The sequence below is a fragment of the Myotis lucifugus genome, unplaced genomic scaffold, assembly GCF_000147115.1.
Source record: "Myotis lucifugus unplaced genomic scaffold, Myoluc2.0 scaffold_360, whole genome shotgun sequence".
NCBI lineage: Eukaryota > Metazoa > Chordata > Mammalia > Chiroptera > Vespertilionidae > Myotis > Myotis lucifugus.
The window spans coordinates 587668-614019 of record NW_005871408.1 but is presented as its reverse complement, the minus strand read 5'-3'; the positions used below and the strand labels follow the sequence as shown (position 1 = coordinate 614019).

Sequence of the window (26352 nt, the reverse complement as noted above, 5' to 3'; positions counted from 1 at the left end):
AGCGAGTGAGTCACTGGGATTGCTCTGGAGGCAGCCCCGTCGGGGCAAGGGGCCCGGAGTGTGTGACCCCTGCCCCTGGAGAGAGGCACGTTCCCAGGCACTGCTGGCTCGAGTGTTCCCAGGCAAAGCAGCCTCGGGCAACCCGAGGGCCGCAGCTGACAGTCACGGAGAACACGCCAAGAGCTCCGGTGCACACGGATGATACAAGTCCCCAGGATACAAGTGGGGCAGGGGCACTGCTGGCCACACCGCCTGTCTGTGCTGGAGGCTCCCAAATGGCCAGCCCAGCCCAGCCCAGCTCTCTCTTAAAGATCAGATGTGATGCTTACCTGCCCGTTTGGCGTCATCACAAGCATCTCACAGTAGTAATCCCCTCTTCCCATCCCATCTGCTCACCTCCTCTAGTGAGGACTCATAGTAGAAACCTGGGGGTCATCCAGCCGTCCCTTCCTCTCCCCTCCCCTCCCCTGCCCTCCCCCCCTCCCCTCCCCTCCCCTCCCCTCTCCTCTCCTCCCCTCCCCTCCCCAGGGAGGGCTGATGCCATCACTGTGAACTCACCTCATACGATTTCTCAAGTCCCCACCCCTCACAAGACTGGCTCTCTGCTTAGGACCCGATGGCTCGCCTGCCGCAGTCCAGCAGCCTCCGCATTGTTTCCTACCTTTAATCTTTCCCGTCAAATCCATCTTCCGCACCTCCACTGGCAGCTCCACCTAAAGCAGCTTATGATTCTGCCACCTCCTTGCTGAAAACCCTCCAAAAGTTTCCCCTCATCTCCAGGAAAAGCCACGCTTCTTAATATAGGAAGTAGTCAAGGTCCCCCACCCCATCCCTCCTACCTGTGGGTTTTGTTTTTTTCAGTTTCTTCTCTTGCCATTCTTTGTTTCCCCCTCCAGCCACCCCAAAGAGTTCATAGAACCTTATTGCATGAGGTTGCCAGGGCTGGCAAACAAAATACCGCAGACTGGTATGCGGCCTAAACAACAGAAATGTGTGGCCCTATAGCTCCAGAGGCTAGCGGTCCAAGGTCAAGGTGCCGGCGGGTTTGGTTTCTTCTGAAGCCTCGCGCCTTGGCTTGCAGAAGGCTGCCTGCCCGCCGTGCCCTCCAGCGGCCTTCTCTCCGTGTGAGCACCCCGCTGCCTCTCCCCCCGCTCTAGTCTCCTCTTATGTAAGGACACCAAGCAGATTGGATTACGGCCAAACCACTGGCTTGTTCTCACTGAGCTGCCCCTTCACAGGCCCTGTCTGCAGCGAGCGGCATTTGGGGTGCCGGGCTTAGGACTGCGACGTAACATTGTGGAGGGAATATAACTCAGGCCCCTAACACCTCCTGTCTGCCTGTTCTTTCCTACCTCCTTGCCTTTCCTCATGTTGTCTTTAGGATGCTCCTCCCTGCTGTGCAACTCCAAGTTATCACGCCTCAGCCCGCATACCCCCGCCTTCCAAAGCTGCCAGGCCCGCCCCGCGGGAGAGGCTGCGGACCCTCCTCCGGGCCGAGGCTCTGCGTTTCTCCATCCTGATCTTGCTACGTTCTTGGATAGTTATCTTTAGAATGAAACAATACCAAGTTGCCAACATTCAACCATTTTAACCTACAAAAACAGCACGTTTGCGTCTGAGCTGACGCATCGCTCCTCTGACCCAGCTTTTCGAAGCGAGGGACTGCGTCTTCCTTGCCGCTGCGGGCCACGGGGCGTGGCACTGAGGGGCCCTCGACACTGTGGCAGCAGTGGATGTTGTGTGCAGCGCGGTCTCTGTCCCTGAGGTGCTTTATGTATTGTTCGAAGAGTTGAAATATTGATCACAAGACATAGACAGATCCCCGGCTGCGTCCTCGGAGTTCTGAGAAGCGGGAGTTTAATGCTGGTGGGCTTGTTAGAAAGGGCCGCTGGGAAGCTGTGAGGCTTGAGCTGGGGTGGTGAGGAGGGAGAGCACTGAGACCGGGGCGGAGGCGGAGGGCAGGGAACTCAGAGCCAAGCCTGGCAGGCGTCCGCGGTGAGTCGATGGTGGAAATGGGCAGTGAATGAGAACGGGTTTCCTGGAGAGGACGGCCATGGAGAACCTGTGAGACGGAGCGAGACAGGAGGGCCAGGCTGCGCAGTGGAGTCCCATGGGGGCCAGGCCCAAGACCGGGCACGTGGCCGTGCAGGCAGCGGGAGCTTTTATCGGTTCCAAGAATGACGTAATAAAGTGGAGTTCTGGGAGAGTACCCAGACTTGGCATGACACGTGATCAGAGACCGAGTCTAGAGGCAGATGGACTTAGGGGGCTGTTTTGGGTACCAGACCTGAGTTTGGAAGAGCCTGAGACCCCTTGGCTGGCCTCAGGTGCCGACGGGCCTCCATTCGGGCTGCTCAGACCTCGCAGGGGCTTTCGGGACATGATGGAGGGAAGGAGCGACCGCAGGGAACCAGCTGGACCTGTGGCTGTGTGAGATCTCACAGCTCAGGAACCCAGAGCTTCTGGAGCGAGGCCTGGCTGATCTGCCTCGTGTTAGAGAAACATCCCCTGAGGACGCAGGCCTGACCTCTCCCAGAGCCCGCGGTCTTCAGTGCCGGCCCAGAGAGGGTGTGTGTTCAGACGGCCCGCCTGGCGCCCAGCTGCTGGGCGGGAGCCCGTTCTGACTCCACCATAAGCTGCGTGGCCTTGCAGAGTTTCCCAGGCGCCGAGCTCCCGTTCCTCTGCAGGCGAGGGTGAGGGCTGCCTGTGGGGAATACGTGCGGATCACTCAGAACTTGGATGCGGTTGGATCGGGGAATTGCCGTCTCGGTGCATCCAACATGGCTGAGTGCTGTCGATTCCCTATGGTTCGGCCAATAGTAAACACTGAGCACGTGTTAGATACTGTCATCTAGGCCCTCTGGCTCCGGTAACTGTTGCCCCAGATGCAACAGAGCACACAGGACGCAGCCCCACAGCCAGCCCTCTCCCTCCCAGCTGTCTGGGCTCCTCACTGGCCTGCCCTCCTCTCCCCGGGCTCTGAGCCGGCCAGCCATGTCTTTTACTGCTGCCACCCTCCCCTGGCCACCGCAGAGGGCCCCTGTGCCCATCCCTTTACCAACCAGAGCCTGGAAGCACCCACCTTTCCTCCTGACAAACACGATTGGCTAGTGTGTTCAAAAAGTTAATTTTACTAAAAAATTAAAAGGACATTTTTTGGGCTGGCTGGTGTGGCTCAGTGGTTGAGTATCAACCTATGAATGAGGAGGTCATGGTTCAATTCCCACTTTGGGCACATGCCAGGGTTGTGGGGGCATGAAGGAGTCAGACAATCCATGATTCTCTTTTACCATTGATGTTTCTATTTCTCTCTCTGAAATCAATTAAAAAATATTTTTTTAAAAAAGGACATTCTTTGTAGGTACAAGAATGTTTGTCCTATATTTAAAAGACTAATATGCTAAGTGTCTGACTGTTCGTTCGACCAGTCGCTATGATGCACACTGACCACCAGGGGGGGAGGCACTCCAACCGGTAGGTTAGCTTGCTGCTGGGGTCTGGCTGATCGGGACTGGGCGAGACAGGCCGGACATGCCCTGGAGCCCTCCCGCAGTCTCTCCTGGGCCCCAATCATGCACCGGTGGGGTCCCTTGGCACCAGTGGGGTCCCTCAGCCTAGCCTGCACCCTCTCGCAATCTGGGACCCCTTGGGGGATGTCAGAGAGCCCGTTTCTGCCCGATCCCCACGGGCCAGGCCGAGGGACTCCACTGGTGCACGAATCCGTGCACTGGGCCTCTAGTTTACAAATGAGAAGAATGGGATTAAAAGCAAAAACAAACCCCCCAAAATCTTGAATGTTAAACAAAGATGCTCAAACTGATAACCTGAGGTAAGAGTTACATTAGCACTGTTTCTAAGACACATAAGATCCTCCTCCTCTCCTCACTTCTGGTCTAATCTCTGCATGAGGACACCCTGTCCCCTCGGGCACTGCCCTCCACAGTGTCCCTGGCTTCTGGGCAGACTCTGACCACAGCCTGAGAAGAAAAAGCTCTTCCCTGAGCTCCAGCCATGGCCTGTGCAGCCTCTAAAGCGACCATGTCCGTCTGGGAATTCCTGCCCTCCACCCTGCACACCAGGCTGGGGTCCCCTCCACCTCCTTCCGTGGCTTTTATGTTTGAACTGCACATGCTGGCTAGCTGTGTGGATGTTTCTGTCCTTTCGTGACAGGAGGTGCTAGCCTGTGCCAGCATTTTCTGAAAAACCTTGGGGCTCTCAGCCAGCCAGAAGCAGACCCCGCCCTTTCCTGCCCCAAAGGCCAGCTCCACCCCCGGCGCTGCCCACCGGGTTCCTGTTTCCTGCTGAGGGACACCCTCCGCTCCCACTTCTTTTAGCCAGCAGAGACCACAGACACGTCCTGAACAGCTGAACTCAAATAACCCCCCCCCCCCCCCGGTTCATTCTTCTGGACCATTCCCTGGTTACTCATCACGCAGGTATTTCTAGGGGAGGGATAGACTTCTCCTCGGGAGGCCCCTAATTACATACTTTTACTGTACATGGTGTTACAACTTTGCAATAACTTTTAGTACGGTTTTTTCATATAGAAAAACATAAGATATAAATCAGTTTATAATCACTGCTTAGTTAGCCATAATTTTTTTTTCAATAAAAATATTTCACAGGAAAATTATAACAGTTTAGAAAGGTATCAAATCCTATCCCCACCACTGATTCTTATCTAAGATGTCACTGCTAGCATTGTCTTGTGAATCTTTCTGAAAATAAAGATTTTATAAGTATACTAGAGGCCCAGTGCATGAAAATTTGTGCATGGGGGGTGGGGGGGTGTCCCTCAGCCCGGCCTGCACCCTCTTCAGTCTGGGACCCCTTGGGGGATGTCCGACTGCTGGTTTAGGCCCAGTTGGGCCTAAACCAGCAGTCCCAGCAGTCGGACATCCCTCTAACAATCCAGGACTGCTGACTCCTAACCACTTGCCTGCCTGCCTGATTGCCCCTAACCACTTCTGCCTGCCAGCCTGATCGCCCCCTAACTGCTCTCCTGCCAGCCTGATTGTCGCCTAACTGCTCCCCTGCCGGCCTGATCACTCCCAACTGCCCTCCCCTGCTGGCCTGGTCACACCCAGCTGCCCTCCCCTGCCAGCCATCTTGTGGCGACGTCGCGCGTGATGCCACCTAGGCTTTTATTATATAGGGTGTGCATACTTCTGTATTGCTGCCCTGTGTGGCACCGATTCACTATAGCACTTGTTAGATTTTTCTAAACAAATAATTCACATGCTTAAGCCTGTCCATCGTGGTTCCCTCTCGCTTTGCCCATCCTCTAAGGCTGTGCCGTGCACTCGGCAGTCGTAACGTTGTACGTCACGGTCCTGGCTCGCCGGCGTCAGGCTCCCTTTCAGAAGCATTCGCGTGCGGTGCGGGGTTCTCAGGTAATCCTACTTCCACTTTGTTCTACAGAGTCTTCGCCTGCCCACCCTCCTGCCCCGTTTAGTTTGTGTTTGGGCCAATGGTTTTGACCCAGAATGGCTGACAGAAGCGGTTACAAGTATTTGTCTGGACCTGCTGCAAAGACATGAAAGAAGAATACCCTGCTACCATATTAAAATCCACTTTCCTCCTAATAATATAATCCCGAGTATTGTTCTGTCACAGACACACGTCCGTCTGTTTTCTTAAGCTGATGCAGAATATCCCAGGATGAGAACGCTTCATAACTAACTTTCTAACCATGTGCTAACCACTGGGCACTTGGTCATTTCTGGCTTTTTGCTTTCACAGACAATGCTGTGGCGAGCGGTCTTACACTTCCTGTTAGTGGACAGCGTGTTAATCATAAGACGAAATAGCAGAAATAGTACACAGTGGCCCACAGGACCCAGAGGAGGGCGTTGCTCTCCCAGCCTCTTGTCCCGTGTGTGTGGGGCTTCAGGCGAGGAGGGAAGACCTTCCTTAGCTCCACAGCCCCCTCCCCCCCACACACACACACACCCCGCTCTGAGTCCCATGTGAGCTGAGCTCCCTTATCTCGGCTCACAGATCTCCGCACAGAGCACCGCACAGGCTGTTGGGGTTCACAGCGTGCTTCTCGCCTCCCATGGAAAAGGAAGCTGGTGTTTGTCCCATTTGCCTCTTTCTGGAATGAAGTCATGGGGCTTTGATGCAGCACCAAAAAAATTTCCCATTTTTATCTTTTCTACTTTTGCTTCCTGTAGGTTTCAGGTTTTCTGTTTTCCTGTGTGCAGGCAGACTGTGTTTATATGACCATGTTGGCCCTGAGGAGAGTGGGGGCCCTCTGACGCTGGCTGATGCGGACGCGGACCAGGTGCGCCTCCACCTTCCGCACCCCTCCCGGAAGGCAGCGCGGGGACTATGAGGAGCGCCCTGCAGTGCTTGGCTCCTGTGCTCTTAGGCTAAACCTGTCCCCAAATATATGTGGTTGAATAAAATTCAGTGAAGGTTCCTCTAATTAACTCAGGGTTTAGGTTTTGTCCTGTTGTTTTCTTTTAATCAAAATCACCCTTTGCGCTGACTTATGAGGCCCAGGCCGCGGGCAGGCCCGTGGACGGCTGCGGGGGATGAGTACTATTTTACTTTCCAACACCGGCGCCGGCACAGATTCCAGCTGCTTCGCCTTCTAAAGTCAGAGAGAAGTAGGCTCCAAAAGGGCTGAAAAAGTGACTTTGCTTCACCTCCCGTGTCCCTGACAGACAGCCGCCAGCTCTGCCCGAGGACTCCCTGCCCCGGCCTCTGCTCCCTCGAGGAGCGGCCCCTCTCGGGTCCTCCTCGGACCCAGGCCTGCCTCGGCCAGGTCCGCCCGGTCCTCTCGGCCCGACCCTCCGAGCTGCCCAGGACCCACCTCGTGCTCACAAACCATCACATCTGAAGGCCATCCTCTGGCCTTTCCCGGCCACCAGATCCCAGTTTTGATAAATTCGTCACAAGCACTGCAGTCGGGAAAAGGTTTGCCTTCTCGGGCGTGGTCCTTTGTTGTCCTCGGCGGTGACTGGCCTTCTCTGACGGTGACACCTGAACGGAGCACAGCGTTCTGTGTGAGGTTGCGCCTGAGCAGAACGCACGGGGACCCTGGCTGCTGCCTTTCTCTGGATAGTCAGGAAAGCAAGGACAAGCACTGATTAGGTTGGATGCACTTGCATGACACCCTCCAGGTCCATCCATGTGGTCACAAATGGCAATATTTCATCTTTTTATGGCTGAGTAGTATTCCATTGTATGTGTGTGATACTTGTATATCATATACACCACATCTTGTTACTAACTCATCTACCATGTTTCTTTTTTAAACTCAGTATCAGACGCCTTCTCATGGCAGTCTCACCGTTCCAACCCCCATACATTTTTCTCCTTAGTAACACCACCTAGCGCTTCCCATGCGCCAAACACTGTTCCAAGCGTGGAGAGATAGAGTCTCGTTTGATCCTTGCAATGGCCCCGTGTAAGGATCTGGTACTGGTACATCTTCCTTCCCAGGACAGCTGAGGAGAGACGCATGAGGTGGCTGGCACGTTCCCACAGCTAGAGAGTGGCAGAGCTGGGATGAAAGCAGAGGAGTCTGGCTCTCCACTCTGTCTGACCCTCCCCGCAGCCCTCCCCTCAACCCACCTGCCATCCTATTGGTTGTTTTGGAAGCCACATCAGTCACCTCTTGCTGCAGCTTGAGTTTACAGACAATTAAGTTTACAGACAATTAATAAACTAAATCTTTTCCATAGGTAAGTGCTTAATTTTAAAAACTTCTCTGTCCTCATGGACTATTGAAGCCTATGGTTTCTATTCTTGAAGATGGATGCTGTCCATCAACCAACAAGGAGACTCCTCGCCTAGACTCATGCAAATCTGTTAAGCCAATAAGTCTTCATTCCTTGGACACAGCCCTCAGGTTATAGCAAGTAATTAATCAACAGCCTTGGGGTTCTGTTCTTTACCTTCTGTAAAGCCACGAAGCAACACCGTACACTCACCACCACATCCATCTGCTGGCTGCCTTGTAGAAGCCGGATGCCTGATGCCCACAGTGAATTTCTGGCAGAGGCCCAGGTCCCATGCTAACTCCTGTAGTTAATCATGTTCTCTTCTCAGTGCTCTCAGACTCTCTGTTCAACAACCAAGTCACGGCTGCCCCCCTCCCCCTATCCCTTCTTCCTTTACACATCATAACAGGTGTGTGTCTGTCTCCGCGGGCCCTGTCGCACTCTCCGTGACTTGATCCCCAGAGGTCTGTGATCGCAGGGGGAAGCGTTCCGCGCTGTGTCGTGTCCCTCGCCTGAGCCGGGGGTCAGACTCCTCTCGGCATGAGGGAAGGAGCCCTCTCCACCTGTGCTGAGCGTCACTCTCTGGACACAGAGCAGACTTCCCGCGTAACAGTGCTTGTTCTACCGCGTACACCCTGAAGACCTGCCTCCCTGGCTACAACGTTGAAGCAAAGTGGGAATCGCTAGTTCTGTTCGTTCTGTCACCTCTCAGCACCTGGTCTTCCCTAAGCTCAGATGTCACTTCTAAAGGCCTTTGCACGGCCCTGGGCCTTCTCCATTAGCATCGGCTCCTTCGGAATCTGTGCCTTCCTGGCAACAATGTCACGGCTTCCTGGAGGTTGGACTTGGCTTTGGTTGTTTCTTTCCCAGCATTCCCTTTCATCTTTTGCACGTGTCCTTTGAAAATCACCTTATCAGGAACCTCCTGCGAGGTCATGCGGGTGTCTTCAGTCCCCATTTTCTCTGTCTCCTCGGAAAATGTGTCTGTATTTCTCTTGCTGTGTTGAAGGTGGTGATTTACTGCTCAGACCATTGTATTAGCCTGTCCCTTGGGTTTTCTCTGTTTGCGATTTTGTTTCTTAGAGAGGAATTTCTGATTTATGGCCGTTTAAAATCTGAGGGCTCTTTTGGTTTTGTGTCGAGGCCCATTACTTCCTGCTTTTCTAAGTTTCATCTTTTATTTTCCTACCCTGCTTATCAGAATTTGCGGAGTTTGTTCGTGTTTTCCACATGATCTGCAGTATCTTTCCTTATCACCGCGCTTCAGCAGCGGACCTCTCCTCCCATAGGTACGACCACCGGTTCCTTCACTGTCGGGGACAGAATATGCCCTCCTGGCTGTCCTCCTACTCCTTGGAGAGATGCCTCCTTCTGTCTTGTATCGCTTTGGCCGTTGCCTTCCCAGCACACAGTGATATCCTGCCGTGCCTGCCATAGGACCAAGGTCCCTGGTGGGGACACCCTCCCGCTGGACAGCAGCTTTGATGTCATCCAGCTTCCTTACTCACAGGTGTGCACCTGGGCCCAGTGCTAGGTCAAGCCAGAACATGAGGCAAGTCGGTGGCCAGCGCTCATCAGGCATACTTTTTAGATAGGAAAATAGTTGTTAAAACAAGTGGAGGGAGCCCTAACCGGTTTGGCTCAGTGGATAGAGCGTCGGCCTGCGGACTCCAGGGTCCCAGGTTCGATTCCGGTCAAGGGCATGTACCTTGGCTGCGGGCACATCCCCAGGAGGGGGCGTGTAGGAGGCAGCTGATCAATGTTTCTCGCTCATCAATGTTTCTAACTCTCTATCCCTCTCCCTTCCTCACTGTAAAAAAAAATCAATAAAAAATATATTTTTTTAAAAACAAATGGAGGGTATAAAATTCCCGTACTTCCAATGATTCTGCCTCCATTTTTAACCCAGAATTTTAGTAATTTCTTCACTGAATGGTGTAGACTGTGGGGTATGTATGTAAGGAATATGCCCAGATATAGCTTACTGGAACTTTATGCAACCCTTAAAATTTGTTTGTTCTTTTGATTTGTTTTCTAATGATGATGTGGCATGGATCAGGCTTAAAGACCAACCCTTAAAGGGATTATGTTCAAAATTGGGGGTCTCGACAAGCCATTATTATGCTCAATTAACATTTGATAAAGAAGGCAAGAGCATACAATGGAGTAAAGACAGTCTCTTCAATAAATGGTGTTGGGAGAATTGGACAGGTACATGCAAAAAATGAAACTAGACCAACAACTTACACCATTCACAAGAATAAACTCAAAAAGGATAAAAGACTTAAATGTAAGTCATGAAACCATAAAAATCCTAGAAGAAAATGTAGGCAGCAAAATATCAAGTAGCTCACGTAGCAGAATTTTCACTGATACAACACTTAGGGCAAGAGAAACAAAGGAAAAAATAAACAGATGGGACTACATTAAACTAAAAAGCTTCTGCACAGGAAAAGAAACCACCATCAAAATGAAAAGGGAGCCCACTGCATGGGAGAACATATTTACCAATGATACATCTGATAAGGGGTTAATTTCCAAAATATATAAAGTACTTATGCAACTCAACAAAAGGAAGACAATCGAATTTAAAAATGGGCAGAGGGCCTAAATAAATACTAGTATCTAAAGAGGATATACAGGCCTGGTCGGTATAACTCAGTAGTTATAGCATTGGCCTGCAGACTGAAGATTCCCTGGTTAGATTCCAGGTCAAGGGCATGTACCTCGGTTGCAGGTTCCTCAGCCCTAGTAGGAGTGCAGGCAGGAGGCAACCAATGGATGTGTCTCTCTCACATCGATGTTTCTCTCTCCCCACTCCTCCCTCCCTTCCACTCTCTCTAGAAATCAATGGGAAAAACTATCCTCTGGTGAGGCTTTACGAAAAAAAAAGGGGGGCCATACAAATGGCTGGAGACATATGAAAAAATGCTCAATGTCACTGATCATCAGAGAGATTAAAATTAAAATGACAGGTACCACCTCACATCAGCCAGAATGGCTACCATCAGTAAATCAACAAATGACAAGTTCTGGGGAGGATGTGGAGAAAAGGGAACCCTCATGCACTGCTGGTGGGAATGCAGACTGGTGCAGCCACTGTGGAAGACAGTATGGAGTTTCCTCAAAAAATTAAATATGGATCTGCCATTTGACCCGGTGATCCCACTTCTAGGAATATATGCTAAGAAGCCAGAAACACCAATCAGAAAGAACATATGCACCCCTATGTTCATAGCAACATTATTTACAATAGCTAAGAACTGGAAACAGCCCAAGTGCCCATCAGAAGCTGAGTGGATTAAAAAGCTGGGGTACATTTACACAATGGAATACTATGCAACTCTAAAAAAAGAAGGATCTCTTACCCTGAGACAGCATGGAAGGACCTGGAGAGTATTATGCTAAGTGAAATAAGCCAGAGGAAGGCAGGTATCATATGTGAAATCTAATGAACAAAATAAACTGATGAACAAAATAGATTCAGAAACATAGAAGCATGGAACAGACTGACAAATCTCAGAGGGAAGGTGGAGGTGGGTGGGTGGAGAGAGATTAACTGGTGAATGTATATGCATATATGCATAGCCCATGGACAATAGTGTGATGAAGGCCTGGGGGGGCAGGGTGGAAAGAGTCAATGGGAAAAAAGGGGGACATCTGTAATACTTTCAACAATAAAAATTAAAATGTTTTTTAAAAAGAAAGATTATGTGGCACTTAAGAGTCAAGATTCTTGCCCCATTTCCTAACCAGTGCGTAATGTGCTTCCCCTGTAGGTCTCGCTTGTACATTTGGGGCTCAGATGAGTACCCCGAGTACAAAGGTAGTTTTAACTTCCTCCATGATGTGGGTGAGTGAGGCCCTGCTCCCCAACAGTCCCGCCTTGTGGGGCAGCTGCATCTGATATGCAGACGAGATGTTGAAATGCTGATTGATCCCTTTCTATCTCATTTCTGGATGCTTAATCCCTGGCCCAGCCGTGCAGTGTGAGTTTATAGAGGACGATCTTCGCCAAGGAGTGTGAGATGGAGAACGCTGCCAGACAGCGCCTCTGGGCTGTGGCACAGCAGCAGGTGTCCAGCCCCAAGCTGACACGCCTGAGCCCCTTTCAGAGGCATTGTCCCAAATCCCACCCTTGGTGAGAGTCCTGCAGAATCAGTCCTTTCTCAGGAGGCAGGATTCCAAATCAAATCACTGTGTATCAGTGTCACTGCCCCACTCTTGAGATGTCCACACTGCCTCTGGGAGTGCAGTGGAGAGGGAGGGAGGGAGGTGGGCAGGGCAGGCTGATCTCAGTTGTTGTGTTTGGTGCCAGGTACAACAGAAACCAAGGGCATTTCAGCCCAGACGACCTTCGTAACTTGATCTCTTGCATTCCTTGTATTCCAGCCAAGGAAATAAACACTGGTATGTCATGTCTAAGACGTGCGGTCACATTCACAGAGTGTTTTTATTTATATTACCTGAGTCTCGTCGCATTCTTTTTATTAGTATTATGATTTTTAATCCTCACCAAGGATATTTTTCCCATTGATCTTAGAGTGAAAGGGAGGGGGGAAGAGAGAGAGAGAGAAAGAGAGAGAGAGAGAGAATGAGAGAGAATATCATCAATGTGAGAGAGACACAGTGACTGGTTGCCTCCTGCATGCACCCCGACTGTGGCTAGGGATCAAACATGAAACTGAGGTACATGCCCTTGACCAGAAGCCCAACCTGAGACCCTTTGGTCCAAGAGCCGACGCTCTAACCACTGGGAAAACTGGCCAAGGCCATCACACTCTCCAGGTGAGGAACTGAGCTTCAGGGAGGGTAAGAAACATGCCTGAGGCTCTCCGCTTAGTATCTGGCACAACCCAGACGGGGGCTGGATCTTGCCGAGGCCCCAGGATGCAGCAGAGACCCGTGTTCCATGGACCTTGGGTCCAGCCTCAGGTCTGCCACTAATCCGTTCTGTGGTGTGTCCAGGCCTCACCCTTCCCCGCTTTCAAATGGGCGTAATCACAGTGCCCGTGCCATCAGGTCCTTGCGAGGGTAGAAGGACATGATGCCTAAGAAGAGCTTGGCAGAGTACCTGGCACAGGGATTCCAGGAAATGGTAGTGGTTAATATTAGTTTGGTTCTCCATCTATTAGAGATAAATCTACCTACAATTACTAGAAAAGTGAGCAATATCAACTGAAACACATGGGGGTTATTTTTCTCACACAGCAAGAAGTTTGAAGCAGGCAGTCGCGGGCGGCCAATAGCCGAATGACACCATCAAAGGCCACTTGCCTTTCACTCCTCCTGGTCTCCAGAGCGTTTTGATTTGCTGCTTCATGGCTGCTAGGTGGCTGCTGCACTCCATCTACCATGACTGGGAGGAGGTGTGCAGTACCAGGGACGCCCCCCCTTTTGTAAAGAAAGCAAAAGCTACCCCAGAGCCCCGCTTCCAACCACAGCAGATTTCTGCTTTTGTCTCACTGGCCTGGACCATGTCTTCTGTCCATTTGTAGCTGCAGGGACTTGGACAGTGAGCATTTAACTTTTCAGATTTGATCGGATAAGTGGTGGCACGGAAGAAGGTGGGTGAACGTGGGAATAGCCTAAGCCAATTGTATTTGCCACGGTTCTTCCTGCCTCTTGGGTCGTCAGGTTAGAGGCTTAGTTAATCCTGGTCACCTGTTCAGGGCACGTGAACAGCCACGCCCTTTTCTAGACTGATTCCCTTTTGTTTTCACAAAATAGATAGTTCCGTGTGCATCTGTTCTTCTTAACCTTTAAATTAAATTATAACACACACACACGCGCGCACACACACACACACACACACACACACACACACTGCAGTGTTTCTAGATGGCTCAGCAGAGCTTTAGTATTTATCCTCTTGACAGCACCACTCTGACTACTGTGTGGAACATTCCCAGCTTCCCAGCAATCTCCCTCTTCCCCCGTCAGCACTCCTGCCTAAATGGAACCGTCCCTCTGATCTCTACCCCCAGGACCCTGGTTTGCCTGTTCTTTGACTCCATGTGAATGGAATTGTGCATTTGTGTGTACAGTAGTTTCTCCCTCTCCACCCCATTATCCATGGGACACATGTTCCAAAACCCCCAGTGGATGCCTGAAAGCAGGGGTAGTACCGAACCCTACACACACTATGTTTTTTTCTAGACACACACTTAATGGAAACCCTTTCTGCCTTCTCTCAGGCATTTCTGAATTGCCAGCAACACGACTCTTGTGCTTTGGGGCCATTATGAAGTAAAGTAAGGGTGACGAACAGAGGCAGTGTGCTACCTGACAGTTGATCTGATCATGGGGAAGGCTCCCACGTGACTAACAGGCAGGGAGCGCATAATCGTGTGGACAAAGCGGTGATTCATGTCCCAGGCATGACACACGGGGAAGGCGTGAGATTTCATCAAGCTGCTCAGTGGCATGCAGGCTGAAACTTATCAGTTGTTTATGGAATTTTTAAGTTAATATTTTTGGTCCTCAGTTGACTGCAGGTAACTGAAACTGCGGAGAGTGAAACCACGGGCCAGGGAGACGGCGGTGCTGTGACCCGGTCACTCACCTTGAGAGTCACTGTTCTTACAGGAAGTGGGGCTGCATTAGTCACTGTTCTTACACGAAGTGGGTCCCGCGTGCTCTCTGTGCAGTGTCTCTCTGGACAGACCTGGGATAAGTGGGTTCCGGGAAGTCGGCCCTCTCCGGCTCACGGAGCATCTGTGCCTCAGGAAGCCGAGGCTTGCCTGTCTCCTGGGGACTCGTAAGGTTGCCTCAGATGCTGTCAGCATAAAAGAATTTCCTTGAACACTCCTTCGTTTGGAGAGGGTGGAAGCAGAGAATAAGAGGGATGGTTTCTGGAAGGACATTTTTAGGAAAGGGGAAAAAGCAACTGAAAGTGTCGTTGGGAACCTGGAAGCCAGCCTTCCACCCAGAGGTTTAGGGCTGTCTTCCGTGCCCCAGCCCTTCCACTGGCCTCATTCAGAGCTCAGGGACTTACACTCACAGCAACTCTGGCTCTCCCGGGGCTGGGAAAACTGGTTTGAATTCAGGTTCTGAAAAGCCTTCCTCCCTGCAAGGCTGGCTGGGCTTTCCCTCTCAAAGCCAGGGTGGTTTTCTTTATAGAACGCTCCACCCAGGACACACTTGAGAACAAGAATAAAGCTGATGCTTTTCAATGGAGTCTTAAATGACGATGAAAGGGACTAGTTATTCCTGCAAGTATAGTCATGTAGATAAGTCAGGGACCGAGTAGAAAAAACTATGCAGTTTGCTCTAGTGGCTGGTGGTTGTCTTCTCTTGAGGTATCTGCTGGTTCCAGGCCTGTGTCTGCTGGGATAAGGTGCTGAAATCTCCGGCAGAGGCCCAATGGGACGTTCTGTGCGCGGCGGCTAGCGCTTGCTCTAGTGATGGGCTTGGCAGGCTGGCCCATCCTGGCCACTTCCATTGAGGCCCGGCATCCTTACAGGATGTGTCAGTGGGCACGCGGCATTAAGGGAAAGAACAGCCTACCCCAGTGCCTCTAACATGGATGGCCAACCTTGAATTTAGCAATACTTATTGCTAACAAATGTATGATATTTTATTAGGTTTGTTGAGTAATTTATGTAGCCCTAGCCCTTACTGGGGATTTTGCATATATTATTTCAATTATTTTCCATGGGAAGTGGGGAGATACGTAGGATTATTTGCATTTTGCAAGTGAATAAATTAAAGATTAGAGAATTTCACTAACCTGCTAGTAAGAAACAGGTTTAAGAAGTAGGGTTGCAACTCCACATCGGTTCTCTTAGATCCCAATGGCCGTGTCCCTGGTGCTTCTGCACACTACCTGTTGAAAATAGCCGCTGGCCTTTCTGGAATGCTCATCCTCTCAGCGGCCCATGCTTCCCAGTCACTCACCCAACACATCCTCTTCAGTGTTCGTCCAACAAGGGACTGGTTTTCGGACGGCTAAAAGCTGCAAATACCTTGTCACATATTTTAATTTTAGCTAATTGGTGAAGCTTCACTGTAACACAATTGTATTTTATTAAAGAAATTTTTAAAAATATTTAAAACAGTCTTGGTTTCAGTCCTAATGTCACCATGAATCAAAACAAGCCACGAGCCCTCAGCTCCCCCTTGTTTGTGAACTGAGGAGGTGAAGTGTGTGGTTGCGAATGTCCCTTCCTGTTCTACAAGCATGGGATTCAATAAGGTTTGCTTTTGTGTGTGTGTGTTTGTGATTCTAAAACAGCTTCCTAGTACAAATATTTCTTTTTTAAAAATTTTTTTATTTTTCAATTACAGTTGACATTCAATATTATATTAGCTTCAGCTGTACAGCATAGTGGTTAGACATTTATATAACTTACAAAGTGATTCCCCCATAAGTCTTGCACCCACCTGACAGCATGTAGTTATTAGAATATTATTGACTGTATTCCCTAAGCTGTACTTTACATCCTCATAACTATTTTGTAACTGCCCATTTATACTTAATCTCTTCACCTTTTCATCCAGTTTCCCAACCCCACTCCCATCTGGCAACCATCAGTTTGTTCTCTGTGTCTATGAGTTTGCTCCTGTCTTGCTAGTTTGTTAAACAAATATTTCTTAAAGGAGCCTTAAATGCAAGTCAAAAGAAGTGGATAACATTGGGGCTTTCAAAAAAGAATTTTTTTAATGTAAGTTTTTTACTCTTCCAAGCAAAGCTACATTTTTCATTGTATTTCCCAGTTCATCATTCCCACCAAAAGAAAAGCAGGTTCTTAAATAATGCATATTGGAGCTTAGATTCCATGAGGGTCTGGCAAGTTTTAATCTTGGATAAGATGATGTAAAATATTGCCAATAGCCAACCTTAGGTTGCCAACCCAAATATAAATCCCTACTTGTTCAGTATATGAATGTGTAACATAAACTGTTTTAAATTACTGTATACCTGGTACTGTTGAATAGAATTAAGACACTGTTGGGCAACTCTAAAAATAAGAGTAAGGCAATATTGTGGTCTAATTAGTTAAGAATGTGCTATACTTTTACTACATCATTTTAGACCCAATAAAGAGAAAACTGGCCATGTGAGTGACTCAGGATCGTCTGTCATTAAGCATGGGCTCAATCCAGAGAAGGTCTTCATGCAGGTTCATTATTTAAAGGTAAGCACATCTAAGTGGCAGAAGCCAGTGACTATGGTATAGCATTTTTTAGATTATACACATAAACAGTGAAGATTAATAACATGGTTGAGCTAAACAAAACAATGATCAACATTGTAATGACATTTGACTGGGTAGATATCTGATTGTCTAATAATTAAAACACTTTATACCCAAAAAATGAGGCATGAATCAAAGGAACCTGAACTATTTCCTGCCCTGTACCTCCCTTCTCCCTGTTTCACGTCAGCTTTGAAGAGCAGAATCTTAAAATTGTTGTCAGGTTCCAACTGGAGCATAGGAGCAAGAAGGAAGCATTTTAAGGTTAAAGGCCTTTCCTGATAGCTGAGGGAGAAAAGAGCCAGGACCCGGCCCTTCTGGTTTGAGATGTGCGTCCAGGCTTCATGTAAACCAAGGGGGATACCCAGATGAGTTGAAAGCAAAGTAGTTGATCCTTAATTTCTAGAAAGACACATATTACATGATCTCACTTATATGTGGAATCTAATGAACAAAATTAACTGATGAACAAAATAGACCCAGAGACATGGAAGCATGCAACAGACTGATGTATTTCAGAGGGAAGGGTAGGATGGGGGTGGAGGGTGGGTAGCAAGAGATTAACCAAAGAACTTATATGCATACTAGAGGCCCGGTGCACGAATTCATGCACAGGTGGGGTCCGGCTGGCCCGCCCCAATGGGGGCCTATTGGGCCGGGCTGGTTGGGGAGAGGGGCTGCAGGCAGTTGGCCAGCCGACTCCACCCCTAATCAGGGTGTTGGGGGCCAATCGGGGCCAGGCTGGTGTCAGGGGGGGGGAGGCAATCAGGATCCAGATCAGGCTTGTTGGCTGCCGCAGTGCGTGTCATAGCCTCTGGTCATTCTGGTCATTCTGGTCGTTCCATCATTCCAGTCGCTGGGCTTTTATATATATAAATATGCATAACCCATAGACACAGACAATAGTGCTTTGAAGGCCTGGGGAGTGGGTGAGATCTGGGTGGAGGAGGTCAATGAGGGAAAAAAAGGGGGACATCTGTAATGCTTTCAACAATAAACATAAATTTAAAATCCTATATAATAAAAGCATAATATGCAAATCAACCAAACATCTGAACAGCAGAATGACCATCCGGACAACCATCCAGGACCACACTATGACACCCACTGGCGCCAAGCCAGCCAAGGTGGGTGCAATGCGATTGGTCAGGGGCCAGGCCATCGCCCCATGATCGCCTCGCAGAGGGAGGCCCAGGCCACCGACCAGCTGGCTGCAGCAGGTGGGCGGGGCCTCCCTCTGCGAGGGAAGCCCAGGTCCTGGGTGCTGGCAGCCAGAGGAAAGCCCAGGTCCTGGGTCCTGGGTTCCAGAGGCAAGCCGATGCCAGCAGCCCGGGGGAAGGAAGGCCTACTCTTGCACGAATTTCGTGCATCGCGCCTCTAGTAAAGAATATAAAGGGCAGCCTGGAACACATCACATGGGACATTCTAGATGTGCATAAAGCGCTGGTGGGTAAGTTAGGGTTGACTGTGTAAGCATTTTTCCGATTAATCCATGATAGGCATCTTTTTTCTTCTACTTCCTTTTTTCCAGGGTTATTTCCTTCTCCGGTTCCTTGCCAGAAGACTTGGAGATGACACCTATTTTTCCTTTTTAAGAAAATTTGTGCACACATTTCATGGGCAGCTGATTCTTTCCCAGGTAATATATGAGTACTTGTGAGTCCGTGGGGGTGTGGCATGTGGGGAATAGATTATATGAGTATTAAAAAGTGGGGGAAAGATTTATGATTTAATGCAATAGGAAAAATAGGAAGTTAATGAAGTGGACATAGGAAAGTGTTGTTTTAGGGAGGGTGATCCCCCTGTAGTCTTGGGACCATCTGATGTTTCTAACTCTTCTATCTCTCTCCCTTCCTCTCTGTAAAAAAATCAATAAAATATATTTTTAAAAAAGTGGGGGAAAGATTTATGATTTAATGCAATAGGAAAAATAGGAAGTTAATGAAGTGGACATAGGAAAGTGTTGTTTTAGGGAGGGTGATCACCCTGTAGTTTTGGGACCATCTGAGACCCAAAGCTGTCCTGTGCAGGGATGTAGATAGTTGAATCTTAAGTGACCTTAAGAACAAAAGCAAAAAAAGCAGTCCTGCTGTTCCTCTACCTGCAGTGATCTTTGCAGGGTTGGCTCCTTCTTATCCTTTTGTCTCAGCTCAAATGCCACACACTCAGAGTCACCCCAGCTAATCAGATCTGCATCCACCCTGCTAATCTCTACCCTTTGCCTTTTTCATTGCCTTCATTGTCATTGCCATTAATTATCATTTTATTTGAGGCCCGGTGCACGAATTTGTGCATGGGTGGGGTCCCTCGGCCTGGCCGGCAATTCGGGGCCGATCAGGGCCGTGGGAGGTTGGCTGGTGGGGGCAGGGGCTGCGGGAGGTTGACCGGCTGGCCAGGGGGAGAGGCCACGGGAGGTTGGCCGGCTGCCTTGATCAGGGCCAACCAGCTGGGGGGGAAGAGGGGGGACCACAGGAGGTTGGCTGTGGAGCACACTGACCACCAGGGGGCAGCTCCCTGGTGGTCAGTGCGTGTCATAGCGACCGGTCGACCGGTCGTTCGGTTGCTTAGGCTTTTAATATATATAGATTTTTCATTTAAGATCACTTGGGGTTTTTTTCTTTCTCCTCCATTCTATGTATAAGCTCATGAAGGCCAGACCATGCTCTTTATTTGATCAATACTTAATACATGATTGACAAACAGTATGTGCACCATATATATTTGATAAACTGAGAGATTGACAAGATACACTGAAATATTCAGATAGCCTGACCTCAGAACTATCAGAGAAAGACTTTCCGTTTATATGGGTGTGGGGCCAAGCTGCACATAGGAGTAAGCAAGTTAACAAACAGGTATTGACTCTGGAAGCCGTGCTTGTAGCAGGCACCAAAACCTGCGGGGGCAAACTCCACTTTTTTGGTTTTTTTAAATCTTTTTTTATATTTTATTTCCTATTTTATTTCTTTCTTCTCTTTTTCCTTTCATATCTCTTATTTCTCTCTTTCCTTTACTTATTCTATTTTTCTCTTTTCTTTTTTTATTCTTTTTGCCATTTTTCTTTTCCTATTCTATATTTTATTTTATTTATTATTATTACTTTTTTTATGTGTGTGCCTCCCACCTGGTCATGCTCATTCAGCTTTATGGTACAATGGGGTCATCCACTTGTGACCCAAGGCCAGCTATTCCCTGGAGAGCAAGCAGGTGGTGTCCCTCTCCTACAACCTTGTGACCCTCATGCTCAACCTGCTCATCTACAGCTTTCAGAACAAGGAGGTGAGGTGTGTCTTCAAAGAAGAGGGACCTATACTCTATGGCCTCTCCAGTGATTCCAAAACTGTTTATCTAGTCCTCTGCTGGACACCCCTGCCGGGGGGGGGCGGGGGGGGGGCGGTGGCGGATAGGGGGTGTCTTTTGTGCTTCAATATGGAGTACCTGAATTCTTTCTGAACCTCTTCTGGGGATTTCCTGGTTTTTTTTTTTTTTTAAAATATTTTTATTTATTTCAGAAAGGAAGCTAGAGGGAGAGAGAGAGAAAAACATTAGTGATGAGAGAGAATCATCAATTGTCTGCCTCCCACACATCCTACACTGGGGATCCAGCCCGCAACCCAGGCATATGCCTGGACTGGGAATCAAACCGCAACCTCCTGGTTTATAGGTTGACACTCAACCACTGAGCCACGCCGGCCGGGTTGATTCCCTATTTTGAAAATGGCATCAACATCCCTAATGACTGCCTTGAATTCAGCCATCCTCCAGGCTTATTATTTTTTCTTTTAATTTTTTTTATTCCTTCTTTCTATTCATGTTCTTGTTCTTTTTGCCTCTTGTCTTTTATTATTCCTTCTTTGCCTCTTTTTTTCTCTTTTTATTCTTTTTTTCTGTTGTTGTTTTTGTTAGTGGTGGTGGGTTGCTTTTTTTTCCATGTTGTTTTTTGCTTTGTTTTGTTGTGTTTTATTTTGTTTTGTTCTGTCAGCACCTGTGCAACAGTTTGCATGGCATGGTTGGGGTTGAGTCTCACAGGCAGCCAGCCCAAGGGCCGAGCCTACCTACAAATGGGGCAACAGGTGTCAAGACCCAATTAGAACTGGAGTGCAAACATAACCCACACAAGGGACATTCCTACACTCAGCTCAAGAGATCAAGGAGACTACACCACTGTCTTTGAGAACACCCACTACAGGAGGCCACCCTACCAAGCCTGGGAGTCATAGCAAGTCTATCTAATACATAGAAACAAATAAAAATTGGGAAACAAAGAAACAGGCCCCAAATGAAAGAACAGGAGGAATATTCAGAAAAAAAGCTAAATAAGATGGAGGTAAGCAATTTATCAGAAAAAGAGTTCAAAGTAATGTTTTTAAGAATGCTCAGCAGCATGAAAAAGGACATAGAAACCATGAAAAACAACTAGTTGGAAATAAAAAATAACATATCTGAATTAAAGAATACAGTGGAAGGAGTGAACAGTAGGTTAGATGAAGCAGAGTATGAAATCAGCAAATTAGAAGATAAGAAGATAAGATAGAAAAAAATCAGTCAATCAGAGCAACAAAAAGAAAAAATAATTGATAGCCCTAGCTAGTTTGGGTCAGTGGATAGAGTGTTGGCCTGCAGACGGAAGCGTTCTGGGTTCAATTCCAGTCCAGGGCACATATCTCAGTTTCAGGCTCCTCCCCGGCCTGGGCCCTGGTTGGAGCTTGTGCAGGAGGCAACTAATCTCTCACATCGATGTTTCTCTCTGTCTATCCTTTCCACTTCCACTCTTTCTAAAAATCGATGGAAAAATATCCTCAGGTGAAGATTAAATAATAATAATTTTTTTAAATTATAAAATAAATAAATAAATAAAAAGCATGAAGATGAGGATAGTTTAAGGGAACTTTGGGACAATATGAAAAGTAACAACATCTGTATCATAGGGGTACAAGAGGGAGAAGAAAGTGAGCAGAGATAGAGAACTTGTTTGAAGAAATAATGATAGAAAACTTCCTTAACCTGGTGAAGGGAAAAGTCACACATGTTCAGGAACCACAGAGAGTCTCAATCAGGGTTAACTCAAAGATACCCACACCAAGACACATCATAGTTAAAATGGCAAAGGTTAAAGACAAAGAGAGAATCTCTTTGTCTTTCAAAGGCAGCAAGAAGGAGACAGTCGGTTACCTACAAAGGAGCTCCCATAAGGATGTCTGTCAGCTGATTTCTCAACAGAAACACTACAGGCCAAAAGGAAAAGGTATGAAATATTCAAAGTAATGAAAGACAAAGATCTGAAACCAAGACTGCTCTATTCAGCAAGGTTATCATTTTTTTGTAAGAACCAGAATTGTAAGAACTGTTAAAGAGACAGATGTAAGAAGAAAGATAGAAATAGAGAAACATAGGCATAAAGAATAAAAATGGCAATAAATAAATACCTATCAATAACAACCTTAAATGTAAGTGGATTAAATGCTCCAGTCAAAAGTCATAGGGTAGCTGGATGGATAAGAAAACATAACCCATACATATGCTGTTTACAAGAGACCCACCTCAGAACAAAAGACTCACAAAGGCTGAAAGTGAAGGGATAGCAAAAAATATTTCATGAAAATGAAAATAAAGGCTGGGTAGTAATACTCATATCTGACAAAATGAACTTTAAAACAAAGGCCATAAAAGAGACAAAGAAAGTCACTACATATATATGAAAAGCATGAGTTTATATATACATATAAACTTTTGGTGTATTTTAAGGGAGAGATTGACAGCAATACAGTCATAGTAGGGGTCTTTAATACCCACTGACATCACTGGATAGATCTTCCAGACAAAAAATCAACAAGGAAACAGCAACTTTAAATGACACTGGATCAAGTGGATTTAATTGATATTTACAGAACATTTCATCCCAAAGCTACAGAATATATATTCTTCTCAAGTGCACATGGAACATTCTCAAAGATAGAACATATGTTAGAACACAAAATAGTCTTTACTAGTTCAAGAAGATTGAAATCATATCAAACATCTTCACCTTAGCTGGTTTGGCTCAGTGGATATAGCATCGCTCTGTGGACTGAAGAGTCCCAGGTTTGATTTCAGCCAAGGGCACATGCCTGGGTTGCATTCTCGATCCCTAGTGGGGGGGGGGGGGCGGGGTGTGCAGGAGGCAGCCAATCAATGATTCTCTCTCATCATTGATGTTTCTATCTCTCTCTCCCTCCCCCTTCCTTCTAAAATCAATAAAAATATATTTTAAACACACACACACACACACACACACACACACACAAACATCTTCTTGGATCACAATGGCATCAAACTAGAAATAAACTATAATAAAAACATTCAAACCCCTGGAGGCTAAATAGCATGTTATTAAACAATGAATGGATTACCAATGATATTAAGGAAGAAATAAAAATCTGTACGACATTGAAGAAAGAAATAGAGGAAGATACAAACAAGTGGAAGCATACACCATGTTCATAGATTCGAAGAATTAGCGTCATTAAAATGTTCATATACTCATCATTCTATAGATTCAACACAATTCCTATTAAAATACCAATGGCATATTTCATAGATCTAGAACAAATATTCCAAAAATTGATATGGAAACAAAAAAGAAGACCCCAGTTAGCCTCAGAAATCTTAAGAAGAACAAAGTTGGAGCAATCACAACACCAGATATCCAACGATACTATAAAGCCATTGTAATCAAAACAGCCTGTCACTGCCTTGGCTGGTTTGGCTCAGTGGATAGTGCCAACCAAAGGGTCCCAGGTTCAATTCCAGTCAAGGGCATAAGCATTGGTTGTAGGCTTGATCCCCAGCCCTGGTCGGGATGTGTGTGAAGAGCAAGCAATTAATGTGTCTCCCTCACGTCGATGTTTCTCTCTCTGTCTCTCTCCCTCCCTTCCACTCTCTCTAATAAGCAATGAAAAAATATCCTCGGTGAGGATTTAAAAAAAACAACACAAAAAAACAGCCTGTTACTGGCATAAGAACTGGCATATAGGTCAATGGAACAGAACAAAGAGCCTAGAAATCAACCCATGTCATTATGGTCAGATAATATTTGACAAAGGAGGCAAGAGCATCAATGGAGCAAAGACAGTCTCTTCAATATATTGTGTTGGGAAAATTGGACAAGTACATGCAAAAAAATAATGAAACTAGACAATCAAGGTACACCATACACAAGAATAAACTCAAAATGGATAAAAGACTTAAATGTAAGCCACGAAACCATAAAAATCCTGGAAGAAAATGTGCTGGGCTGCATATCTGGCACTTTGGCCAGACGGGTCATGCTGTGCTGTCTGTTCCTAAAACACATAGATAGGAAGGTACTGACATCAGGCCAGACCTTGAGATATGGTCTCATGGCCCCTTCCCAGCATGCAGGCCTTCTTTCTCAGAAGGCCCAGAAGTCTCATTCCCAATTTGGGAGACAAAGGACTAAAAAAAGTATAAATAAAGAGAGTTTCCTCCATATTGGGGGCCCAGAATTTGAAAGACACATTTTTCTCTGGGCCTCCACAGAATTTAATATAAAATGTAACTCCTGTAGTAGTCTGGGCTGCAGTTCATCCTTTGCTTCGGCATGGTGCTGTGACTGTGGTCAGCTGGCCAGCTTAATAAAAGCTCTTAAATTTAAATTCTGAGTCGGTGGTCTATCTCGCTGAAGTGAACCCATAACAGAAAACATAGGCAGTAAAACTTTAGACATATTATGTAGCGGATATATTTTTGTGGATATATCTCCTGGGGCAAGAGAAACAAAGGAAAAAATAAACAGATGGGATTACATCAAACTACAAAGCTTCCGCACAGCAAAAGAAACCACCATCAAAATGAAAAAGGAACCCACTGTATGAGAGAACATATTTGCCAATGATACATCTGATAAGGGGTTAATATCCAAAATGTATAAAGAATTTATACAATTCAACACCCGGGAGACAAACAATCCAATTAAAAAGTGGGCAAAGGATCTGAATAGATACTTCCCCAAAGAGGACATACAGATAGATGGCCAATATGTATATGAAAAAATGCTCAACATCAGTAATCATCAGAAATGCAAATTGAAACTATAATAAGATATCAATCACTTCATACCAGCCAGAGTGGCTACCATCAATAAATCAACAACAAGTGCTGGTGAGGATGTGAAGAAATGGGAACCCAAGTGCACTGCTGGTGGGAATGCAGGTGGTGCAGCCACTGTGGAAGACAGTATGGAGTCTCCTCAAAAAATTAAAAATGGAACTGCCCTTTGACCCAGTGAATTCACTTCTGGGAATATATCCTAACAATCCCAAAACACCAATCAGAAAGAATATATGCATTCCTATGTTCATAGCAGCATTATTTGCAATAGCCAAGGTCTGGAAACTGCCCAAGTGTCCATCAGTAGCTGAGTAGATAGAAAAGCAGTGGACATAATGGAATACTATGCGACTGTAAAAAAAAGAAGTAACTCTTACCCTTTGCAACAGCATGGAGGTACCTGGAGATTATTATGCTAAGTGAAATAAGCCAGTCAGAGAAAGACAGATATCACATAATTTCACTTATATGTAGAATCTAATGAACAAAATAAATTGACTAACAAAATAGGACAAAATAAATTGACAAACAAAATAGAACACAAAAATTTCCTGTATTCACTGAAAATTCTGAAACATTGTTCTCTATAGTCCTGTAAATAAAGATCCAGTTGTAACTGGAAAATGCAAAAGGACAGAATTAAGGTTAACTCTGTATTTCCTGCTTCTCAAGCAATTAAATTCTCCCCCTTGCCATTGAGTTAATGTAATTCACACACACACACACACACACACACACACACACACACATATAAATGAGCATACATTACTGGACAAATATGGGATAAGTTGATATGGGCTCTAAGGAGATAATGAAGTGAAATTAGTAAGAAATTATACTTACCATACTTGGATTTTTAGGAAGCAAGAATACTGCCATTCAACCAGTGAAATATCTGCAATGTAACCTATTAATAAGTCAGTTGTGATAAATTAATTTCTGATTCAACATTTATACAAAATAATTATTACAGTAAAGATAATGACTTAAAGAACCTCAAGCAAAAGTAATTCTTCACATTCTAAATATTGCTCTTGCTTCCTTTGGTGTTTCCTCCATGTACTGCATCCACTGCAGGTGCAAGGAGGGACTTCAGATGTAGGGGTCATTGTATCTGGGCTTGTCCCCTTCCATTTGCCTGCATGATCCATGCTTTTAATATTAGTTGGTATTCTTTGTATCATTTATTTTGGATGAAGCAAAATACACAAGTGAGGTCTTAGAAGGAGAACGGGATTTGCAAGAAATAAATTTTTCATTACTGCCCTTAATGGGGAGTCTTTGCCTCTGGAAGAAATGGACCTACTACG

The 26352-nt window shown here is 46.7% G+C and overlaps 1 protein-coding gene across 1 annotated transcript in view; it reads left to right on the top strand.

Annotated features, from left to right (window-relative positions):
* Nucleotides 1-26352, top strand: part of CUNH9orf3 (chromosome unknown C9orf3 homolog) — a 320137-nt gene that overhangs the window by 185845 nt on the left and 107940 nt on the right. Inside the window, exons 8-9 of the mRNA XM_023764898.1 lie at nucleotides 16771-16873; nucleotides 18465-18572. Of these exons, the coding sequence (XP_023620666.1) occupies nucleotides 16771-16873; nucleotides 18465-18572 (211 nt within the window). The remainder of the gene's footprint in view (nucleotides 1-16770; nucleotides 16874-18464; nucleotides 18573-26352) is intronic.